This window comes from Cyprinodon variegatus, unplaced genomic scaffold (assembly GCF_000732505.1).
Source record: "Cyprinodon variegatus isolate N-32 unplaced genomic scaffold, C_variegatus-1.0 Scaffold209, whole genome shotgun sequence".
Lineage (NCBI taxonomy): Eukaryota > Metazoa > Chordata > Actinopteri > Cyprinodontiformes > Cyprinodontidae > Cyprinodon > Cyprinodon variegatus.
The window spans coordinates 143,409-154,364 of NW_015150662.1; the positions used below are offsets into that span (position 1 = coordinate 143,409).

Genomic DNA, 10,956 nt, shown 5'->3' on the forward strand with positions numbered 1-10,956 from the left:
AGATCGTTTTTCTAGTGTGTGAAGAACTTCAGTATAAAAATACCACAAAAAATAAGGACAGTTTATTTAGATCATTATTTCTTATTTAAAAACAGGCCAAAAAGAAAACAGGAGTGTCTTGATTCTCCTCACAATTTCACTATGGAATAGAGGTTTAATGTTGAATCTACAACTCTGATTTGAGAACTCATCCTACTGAAACACTTGCTCACATGGCAACAACTAATATCTTAATAAAATGTATAAATTACAAATAATATCTGCCCTGAGTGTCTCACATATATAATGCCATGCTAATCTCTAAAACAGTGCTGTCCAAATTCAGTCCTAAGGGCTGCTACCCTGCATGTTGAAATTTCATTTAAAAAAAGAAACAGTAACAGTGGATTACAAAGCTAAGCTAAGCTAAAAGGAACAAGTAACGAGCAACTTCCTCAAAATCTAGTGGAGTAGAAGGTACAATATTCGACTTTGAAATGTAGTGGAGTGAAAGTTATAAGGACCCCCTGAAAAAATAACTCAAGTAAAGTAAAGATACTAAAATAAAAGGATTTAAGTACTTTAATCAAGTAAATATACTTTTTAACATTGCTCCACTGCAAACGTCTAAAAGATAACAAAGTTGGTCCTTTGATACTCCCCTAATATACAATTAGTATTTAGATGTAGAATCAAATAGATGTTTTGTAAATGCATTTGTTTTCTATCTTCATGTAAAACTCTGTGGCTTGCGATCTTAAAGCATATTAGTTTTTCCAGCTGTTGTTTTCTTCTAAAAATACTAAGCTAAAAATACTTTCATTTGCTTAGCTTTGTTGCACCACTTTTATTCAGCTGCTGCATTGGACGTTAGTTTTTGATATAGTCATTGGTCTGAACTGTATGTTGGCAGGACAGATCCCTTCCACTTGACTCGTTTCATGCTCAGATCTCTGAGCTGTAACTCTGTGTTTGCTCTGAAGCCTCAAAGGCACAAACACAATGGGAACCGAAGCCTGTCGACCCTTATTTCAGCTGCTGCAGGATGCTGAATGAGACAGTGAGCTAAGTTTCCTTTGTGGCAATTGGCTCATTTACAGACCCTCCTATAATTATTGTTCTTTCTAAACTTCGGATGATTTCTGGAAATACATTTTTCTCTTTTGATTACACCTCTCATTATAAAAGCATGTTTCTATCAGATTACCCCTAAAGTGGTTTTGCAACCCACACAATTGCTTAAGAAAAATACATTTTATGTTGTTATATATATATATATATACATATATACATATATACATATATATATATATATATATATATATATATATATATATATATATATAATCAAGTAGAAGTAAAAACCCTATTTAAAAACACTTTTGTCGAAGTTAGGATATCAACTTTTTATTCAAGTAAAAGTGTAAAAGTACAATTTTTTTTAAAACTACCTAAAGTATAAAAGTAATGCAGTAAAAAATGATAAGGAGAGAAGCTTGAAACCTTATACAGGTTACTGCACTACCCTATTAAAGGAACATTTTTCTACAATTCTGGATGATACACATCCGTACACTTAAGTTTCTTAATTTAATAACTAATGATAGTGTTAAATTAAACTTTGCATCATCTTGAAAAACTACTTATTTTGGTATGTGGAGAACAACAAGTTGGTGCAGTATCGAGTCCAGCCACAAAGAAATTAACTGTCTGGATGAAGGAAATTATTTTGATGGTTTTAACTTTTTTGAAATACCAACAGGCCATAACGAACAATTAGCTTAAAAAAAACAAAAAAATAAATAAATGAATATAAAAATGACTACAGTAAAGTATATATTGAATTAACGGAGCGGAACTATATAGTTCCAGTATGTTTAATAGATCAAATAAGTCCTTTAAAGGGATTTTTCTATTTTATGTAACAATTTATAGAGCAAAGTCTAGCATTCTTTGGAGTTAAGATATCAGACATTAAATATGTGAAAAAGCATCACAGATACTCTGGCTCTTCTCAGCCTACTTTCAGACAGGCTTCTGCTACCTGAGCTGACAGACAGTCTTAATGTTTGTCTTTCCGCCTGCCAGAAATAAGCGTCACTGTGAGCATGTGGTGGTTCATGTCATTTTCCATCCTGATCCCACCACCTCAGTAAACACTGGAGTATCTGCTCCCTTTCCTGCAGGCTGTTTATGTGGCTGCTGAATATAGTAGGAAGGAGCTGTTGTTTTAGCACACCTTGCATTCCGGCTCCCACAGCCCAGAGAATTCAGGCTCTGTAAGGCTGTCAGTGAAGCTCTCGATGGCCGTGTCTTTTGGAAGAGTTTCCTCCGTTTCTTCCAGATGTTCACCAACAGAGCACTGGGATGAAGACCTACTGATGTTACTGGACTCTCTCACAAGCTGGAGGAATGTAAAGAAACACACATTTGCAAACACCATGTCATGCCCAGGTTGCTTGATACGCCCTGCAGCTTTTCTCAGTTTGTTTTGCAACATGTTATGTGTTGGACTAACAGAAATTGGGAGAAAGTGTTTTATGTTTAAAAACATAAAAATGGTTTGATCTAAACTATGCTACTGCAGCTCTGGCTCTGTGTTTTACAGAAAAGGATTAGGTCCATTGAAAAAATAAAAAAAGTTTTTACAAACTTTTTAATTTTATTTCAGTATAATTCTGACTTATAGAAAAAAGTCAGAATAAAGACCTTATTTCTCATAATTCTGACTTTAATCTCAGAATTTTGGGTCTTAATGTAGATGGGCACCATGAAAGAAGAGATGTGGGAACGAACACGCAGCTTCACTTACAAAGATGTGAGTTGTTTGGGAGGGCCAGTAACACATTGGTGGAAAATGAGGTGACTTTTTACGTGTCTAAAGGGTCCCAGGTGATGATATTTCATTAATAGAAGAGCAGAAGGTGATTAAAACAAGAGAGCTAGTCTCTATAACAGACATGGCTAAGGCTTGATGCTAACATGTTTGTTAGCTGTCAGAATTCTGAGATTTAAGTGAGAATTCTGAGATTAGAATGAGAATTCTGAGATTAAATTCAGAATTCTGAGAAAAAAGTCCGAATTCTCACTTTTTTCCCATATTAAACTGAAATAATATTTAAAAAAATCAGTTAACTTTTTTTTTTTTTTTCAGTAATTTGAAAATGTGAAACAATTGTTTGAACACCAAATGGGGCCGGAACACCATTGGAGATGTTAGAACCTCTCACCGATGTTGTCGTCTCCTCACAGACTGATGGAGTGTCGGGATCCTCATAAGACCGGAGAATCTGTCTTCTCATCCTCAAAGGTAAGGGCCTGCCATTGTTTGCTGGTCTGGGAGGCTCTCCCTGGTAAATTTTTCTACTCTTTAGCAGCTGTTCCTCCTGAAGAACTTTTGCCTGGATCTCCAATCTCTTTGACTTCTGTCTCTCCTCCAATTCCCTTAGAGGTATATATCAGAAACACTGCATTACACTGAAATGGGGTCATGTATTCCTCAGCACACAGAGAAAAAACACCCACACCATACTGCATGGAGTGGGAGTAGAGGACATACATGTAGCAAAAGGAAAGGAGAGAAGAGAAGAGGACATACCGTTGTTTTCGTTTTGCCTCCTCTAGCTGTTTCTGCTGATACATATGTTTCATACTGTCGATGCCTTGAGCCTCCAAGGCAGCTTTTAGTTGCCTTTCTTGTTGTTCTTTCTTTCGGGCTTCTTCTTTGGCTCTATTCTGCTGAACCTGTAATTTCTCCTAAAGTAACAAATATCAAATTGGAAACAACATCAGGAGAAGTTGAGACAAAAACTGCAATAATGAATAAAATGGGAATATGTGGCTTCCTTCTCTTCCACAGCATCAGGTTACGTACAGAATGCATTGCAACTCATATTCAAACCATATTTAGGAAAGAAAATGGAAACCTTTGATTGGAACCAGAGAATAAAAAGAAAAAAACAAATTCAACTTTTTCACTGCTTTTAATGAGTCTAAATATGGAATACGTCTGTTCGTTTGAAAGGTTTTTAATATTGACTTTTATGTTTTAACTCTCTCTTTTGCTCATGTTCAGAAATTACAGTTTAAACCAATTAGCAGGTGGTTCTCCTCCACCTCTAAAAATAGGCTTACAGTATTTAGCGCATAGCAGAGTAGATGGAGAAAAAAAAAATCTGAAACATACAAAACAAAACAACAACCTTAAAGAAAGGATCAGATTGAGTTCTGTTCTGCTGCTTACTTGGTTGGCTGCTATGTTCGATTTTAGAGACTCAACAGCATGCACCCTCCTTTCCATAAACTCTCTGTTCTGCTGCTCCTTCTCAGCCTCTTGCTGATGCAACCTAAAAATAAAATGGACACAAACAGCTTAGAGTAAGGTGGAGAGAAAACAAGAGTGCTTTTTGGCATTGTAGCCAACCCCACACGCGTTATATATTCTTAAACCTGACATGTAATTTGACGAAGCGATTCTTTCTGTATTTCATTTCTTGTAATAGATTATTGGCTGTCGCACAGAAAAGATTTGGATTTCAACTCCTTAAATAAATGCTCTATTTTTCTTAACACACTCTCCCCATGATGATTGGCCTGGTCTAATTGAATGTGTTACTTAGCATTCTTAATTAAACAAGTGATGTGGAAAAAGCAGGGAAGAGCTAAAAAGCAAAGCTTATTAATGTGGTAGCAACAAAGCTTCTACATGGGATTTTGAGGTAGTTTTTTTACTTCGACAGAATTATCCGTGGTATAAATTGCACCTTCTATATGCAGCATAGTTAAGTCTGGGTTTGATCATTTTCACAGATTTTACACTTTCCTCTATGCAATCACTGTTAAAAAGGGGCTGCCTAAAAGCAAGATTTAAACATTATAGCTAAGGAAAAAAGGTCCTCATAACAAAGGAAATGATCTGTCCATACAGCAATATTATTTCACTTGATTTAAGTTACAAGTTACAAAGTTGTAACGTAAAAGAAAAAAGAAAAACCAGACAAATAGTGTAACACTTCAAGACCTAATTTGTTTTCTTCTGTCTGGTGAGAACCAAATAATCTGCATTGATACGGTTTAATGCCAGAGAGAAGAATTATAAATGCTGAATCTGTTTTAGTAAAATTATGTTTGGGGTTAATTGTTCAAACTCTGATGGCAGTGAGGACTTTACACCCACCGGCCACTTAATTAGGTACACCTGTCCAATCGCGGGTCAAAACACAGTTCTAATCAGTCAGTCTGTAGGCGCAAGTGAGTTGTTGATGCCAGAGGTCAGAGCAGGAATGGCCAGACTGGTACGAGCTGATAGAAAGGAAACAGTGACTCAAATAACCACTAGTTGGAACAAGGTATGTAGAAGAGCATGTCTGAAATGCATGTCTCATGCAAATCTTGAGGTGGGTGGGCTACGGCAGCAGAGGACCACACTGGGTGCTACTCCTGTTAGCTAAGAACAGGAAACAATTTGCACAGGCAATAGGAGAATTGAAAAATGTTCCTCAGGCTCATGAGTTTCAATTTCTGTTCCAACATTCGGATGGTAGGGTAAGAATTTGGCGTCAGCATGAAAGCATAGACCCATCCTGCCTTGTATCAGTGGGTCAAGCTTGTTGTAGTGTAATCGTGTGGAGGATATTTTCGTTTCACACTTTGGGCCCCTTGGTACCAATTGAGCATTGCGTCTATGCCACAGGATACCAGAGTATTGTTGCTGACTATGTCCATCCCTTTATAACCACAGTGTACCCATCTTCTGATGCCTACTCCCAGCAGGATAACACTGTCATAAAGCATGAATCATCTCAGACTGGTTTCTTGAACATGGCAGTGAGTCCACTTTGCTTAAAGGAAAAATGTAAATTTTCCACTAAATATGATCAAATGCTGTCGAGACTCTTCAAAACCAGTCCAGACCAAATACCGGTAGGTCTTTCATGAAGTAAAAGATTGGAGCGTGTAAAGTTAAATCATGACTCTACCATCAGAGTCACATTTTCTCATAGTGTTTACAATCTACACAACACAGAGATAACCCACTCTACATTCATTGTACAAACAAATAAGCATCATGCACAGGGCAAAGACATTACTGTTGGTCAAATTATATACAACTAGGGCTGCAACTTACAATTATTTTGCCTATTGATAAATCTGTGGATTATTTTCTCAATTATCGATTGAGGCAATTTTCCTCAAAGAAGATTTTTTACAGAATTAAACCAAGTGGACCTAAAACGTTTCCACTTGCTGAGTCTTGATTAGAGCATATTGAAAGATGAAAAAGTTTTTTCATCTTGAATGCAAAATGTTTATACATTTTATTACAATTTGTTATAATTACTGCTCTAAATGGGTCGCTCTGTCAGCTAAATGCATTTTTTAGAGTCTATTCTCTAGTCATCGGTTGATTGCCAAATGTTGATCATTATTTCAATAATCGATTAATCACAATCAATTGTTTCAGCCCTAGAAACAGCAATCAGATTGAATCCTTTTCAGCTCTAACACTGGTGGCTGCTTTATTTAGCTCTACCGTGTCAGTGAACAATCAATAGGACAGGTCGACTCTTCACAATAAATATCTCCTTTGTGGCGTGACTGTGTCGATGGTTTATTGGTGATTACCTCTTAATGGTCTGCTTTAAGTATTTGGCAACTTTCTTTTGGCTCGCTCGAGCCTCTTCAATCTTCCTTTGACAGTCGGACTCCTCCTCCTTCAGCTTTGCTGCATGTTTACTATCAGAACAAAAATATCAACCCTTCATTTAGCCTTTTAAATGGGTTTTCTGTAAAGCTGAAAAATGGTTTGATAAATTCAAAAATGATAAGACAATATTTTGTGTGCATAATATGCTTCTGTGTGATGAATGATCTGAGCTGTTGTTGTTCCTACTCCCTCAGAAGCTTCATCTTGTGCTGCTGCTTCTGGCTCACTTTCTTCTCCTGCTGCAACCTTGTTACTGCCTTCTGTGCTTTAAGGACCTGGAAGAGCTTCTCTTCCTTCTGCACCTCCTGGCGGAGGAAGGAGACCCTGCCAAGTTCTACCTCCAACTCATTTAGCTTCAGTCTGAGGAGCAGAGAAATTTGGGAGTAAGCATAACAAAATGCAGCAATCTATTTCTTATTGTTATCATCTGCATCATACACAGTAAAGCAGTTTAGCAATGCTCGGGGATATAATCTGACTCTTTGATCTATTAGTGATCATGAACATAATAGTATTAAGGCAGGAGTGTACCCAATGTTATGTATTCATTTTCTGGACATGTTGTTCTTTTTTCTGAGACTGCAGTGTTTCTTCTGTTTACTTCCTCAGAACCGAGGCAGTGATCAAATCCGAGCAAATGAGAGGACTGCCCTTTTCATGCAGCACTAATGCCTGTCAAACCGAGCAGGAACAAACAAACCATCGTCATGTTGAACCCACTCTTGTTGCCTCACTTCAGCACGGATCTGGCCTTCAAGCTCTTCCTCATTCTGCAGCTTTTGACACAACTGCTTATGCTGAGCTTGCAGTCGGAACACAGCCACGCTGCTAAATACGACAAGGAATGAGTGAAAGGAAACAGACAGCCTGCCTATCCAATGCATGCTTAGATTATATAGTTTCTTATTCTGTACTCACCTGCTGTCTTTTGCTTTCTGCTGCTCTATTTCCCACTCCAAATTGTCCCTCTGCTTCAACCAGCTTTCTATATTCTTACGGCAAATTTCCAGGTTTTCTCTAAAAAAGCAAAGTTTGAAAAAAGAAAAGCTTCATTGTTGAACATACGCTTCTTTACTTTTTCACATTAGGAAATCTTATCTAATCTTATAAAGGAAAACTTAAATACACTCAATTCGGTTTTACCAAAAGAAAAAAGATTTGTGATTTTTTTTAGAAGAGAAATATGGTAGATGGTTTACAATTTTTCTGGTTGTCCTGCTCCCACCATAATATTTCACCATGGTTGCAGATTCCAGGAGATACATTTTCTGTGTTTTCTTCAGGCAAACAAGACTTCTTATGTTTAAATTCTTAAACAGCCAAAATTTTCTTTAATTTTCAAACAATGGACTGAACAGGGATCTGTGTGGTGTCCAAACCATGGGATACCTATATATAGTAAGAGGTGGGTAGAATACCCAAAAATTGTACACCAGTAATACGGAGTTCTTATTCAGTTCAAATTTTTACTTTGGAGAAAAATATGAGGAAGTACTGTCACAGTACTTCCTCATATTTTTCACCAAAGTAAAAGTAAAAAATTATTTTGTTAAAAGTCTACTCAAGTTCTTAATAACTCATCTTAACATCCGATATAAAAATTATGTATTAAAAACAAACCAAAATGTAAATTTATGTGTAAATTCTAGTATTTTAAGGACTATAATAAAATATTTTAAGTAAATTATAATTCGAAAATTTAAAATGACTTCAATATGGCGTGTGCTTCGGTGTCGCAGTGGTTAGCGCACATGACCAATGAACGGAGGCCTTAATCCTCAACGCGGCGGACCCGGATTCGAGTCCGACCTGTGGTCCTTTGCCGCATATATCTCCCCCTCTCATTCCCCCTTTCCTGTCAGCCTACTGTCCTTAAATAAATAAAAAAAAGCCACTAGTGCCATAAAAACAAACAAAAAAACCCTCAAATAACAATAACAGAGTAAATTGAACTAGTTACTACCAACCTCTGTATATAACCTAACCCTAACTGCAACATTTCCACTAGTTGCTGTTTGTTAGCTAACCTTATGTCAACTCATCAAAGCTTTGTAGCCTTTGAAAAACAGCAGAACTATGGTGGAATCTACAAAAAAAAACATGTTATAAAGACAATTAGTCTTAAAAAAAAAAGTCAAATTAGATTTCAATTAATTTATACTTGTGAAAACGAAATTTGGAAACCATGCATCATTTTGTTTTCACTCCAAAATTATCCAGCACCTTGTATTTGGACTTGAACTAAAACAGTAGGTATGTTATGTAATACGTGATAAAGTTGAATGCTTCTGTTAGTCAATATCCTGCAAAGTTCAAAGCTGTTGAACTATATTATGCTTTTTGGTATAAAAATAATGAGATTTTCTAAGGCAACAATCAAAACCAAATTATTCTGCAAATAAAAAGAAATCCAGATATCAAATTTTGGAAGATGAAGCATTGACTCTGGTTGGTGTAAAAAGAACAAAGGTTTTTTTTTTTTTTTTCTTTCAGTCAAAAAGGTTATATTCTGTGATTGAGGGAAAATGACTCTTTTCTCCTAAAGGAAATTGATGCATGCTGTAACGTAAACGATTCAGACCGTTTTAAGGCCAGCTGTGCTTAGGTTCCATTAAAGCGATGCTTATTCAGAGAGCACTAAAGCTCCACGCTGACCAACGCTGTTTTGTGCTGAAGTATGGAGACTGCATCACAGTTCATCAGGTGCTTAATGGCTCGCCGTGCAGACAAATAAAAAGGGAAGAAAAGTGGAAGGAGAGGTCATTACTGGAAATGTTCTTTCTCAGGCAGGAATGATTTCCTGCAAATTGCTGAATCATTTGGTACAGAAATGATTGGCGCCCGTGTGACAAGGGCAGCAGAGCGAAGATTATGGAAAACAGGGATAACAAAACAAACAAATGGAACAAGGTGTACAGAAACCCTAAAAATAACAGAAACCACTTGTGACAATGAGAAGGACAATTATGTGCATGTGAAGGTGTTTGTAAATCCCTGACAGGAACATCAGATTTCATCTGGGTTAAACGGGCAAGTTTGCGCTAGAGGTTGATGAATGCCAGGTCCAGACCTGGCTGTCTGCACGTCACGCTCCTTCTGTCGCTGAAAAGAGTCCAGCTGGTCCAGGTTTCGTCTCAGCTTGAACATCCGTGCATAACTCTCCATCTTGCTATTGTCAGCCACAAGGGTAAGGTCACCATCGCTATCGCTCTCTCTTGGGGTAGATGAAGAAGGACATATGGGGAAAAAATTTTGAATGGAAATCCTGGTTATGCTTCACATGAATAAATTAAATAAGCTGATTTAGAACACTGCAAAGATGTCTAAAAAGTGCAGAAGTATAAACACATAAATTTAACTGAAAAGAAACCCAATTTCTTTGTAAAAAAAAAATACCTTTAAATTAATTTAGAGATGCAAGAATGTTTGTGCCCTTGATGAGCCAGATGTAATTTCAACATTTTACAATGTAGGAGCATCTATGTTTAGCTTGTTCAGAAGCCTGATCCTCAGTCATATGTTCTCAAGTGGTTCTATAATGAACCATTTGAAGGCAACTGGCAGAGGCCACCATATATCTACCTCTAAGCCCCTGGTGTTTCAAATGTTTTAGTTTGCCTTTTAAGAAGCAGATTTATAATTTTATTGCAGAGCATGAAGGGCTTCTGTACATGTTTATTCTTGGTTACTAAAGGATACAGTCACAGTTTAAATCATTAATACATGTTTACAGTAGCATGGCTTTTTTTCTGGCATCACCGTCCCCCCAGACAATAACAGTTTGGGTTGTGGACGCCATCCGTTGATTATGGAGAGTTTCAATTCCTTGGTTAAATTATCTCGTAGTAAGCGTGGTTATTTTTTTTTTTCACCTTTACTAATCAGCTCACTTCATGCTTTTGCAAAAAAAAAAAAAATACAAAAAGGGACAAAAAAACCCCAAAAAAACCCCCTGGTCTGATGCTAAAAACAATTGGCATTAGTGTAAAATTATATTTCTAGTCAAGGAAACAATATTAGTCATAAAAAATAGAGTGTAAATAGTAATACATGCTTCATATTCAATATGTTGTTAATGCACAAGGTTAAGCGGGTGATTTGCTAAAAACTATTCTTTCCAATTGTTTTTTTAACATGATAACAAAGTTAGAGACTGGTGAGCACCTAAAAATACTCGTAACTGCTTCACTTCTTTATAAATATAGAGTGAATTCATTACATATACATATGTTATGGCTGAAACAATTAATCGGATTAATCGTGATTAATCA

The 10,956-nt window shown here is 36.6% G+C and overlaps 1 protein-coding gene across 1 annotated transcript in view; it reads right to left on the reverse strand.

Annotated features, from left to right (window-relative positions):
* cfap74 (cilia and flagella associated protein 74) overlaps window positions 1-10,956 on the reverse strand; it is a 75,983-nt gene that overhangs the window by 63,601 nt on the left and 1,426 nt on the right. Inside the window, exons 4-12 of the mRNA XM_015380201.1 lie at window positions 9,756-9,899; window positions 7,604-7,702; window positions 7,406-7,513; window positions 6,872-7,045; window positions 6,604-6,714; window positions 4,223-4,325; window positions 3,578-3,735; window positions 3,210-3,423; window positions 2,219-2,383 (exon numbers count right to left, since the gene is read on the reverse strand). Coding sequence (XP_015235687.1) covers window positions 2,219-2,383; window positions 3,210-3,423; window positions 3,578-3,735; window positions 4,223-4,325; window positions 6,604-6,714; window positions 6,872-7,045; window positions 7,406-7,513; window positions 7,604-7,702; window positions 9,756-9,899 — 1,276 coding nt within the window. The remainder of the gene's footprint in view (window positions 1-2,218; window positions 2,384-3,209; window positions 3,424-3,577; window positions 3,736-4,222; window positions 4,326-6,603; window positions 6,715-6,871; window positions 7,046-7,405; window positions 7,514-7,603; window positions 7,703-9,755; window positions 9,900-10,956) is intronic.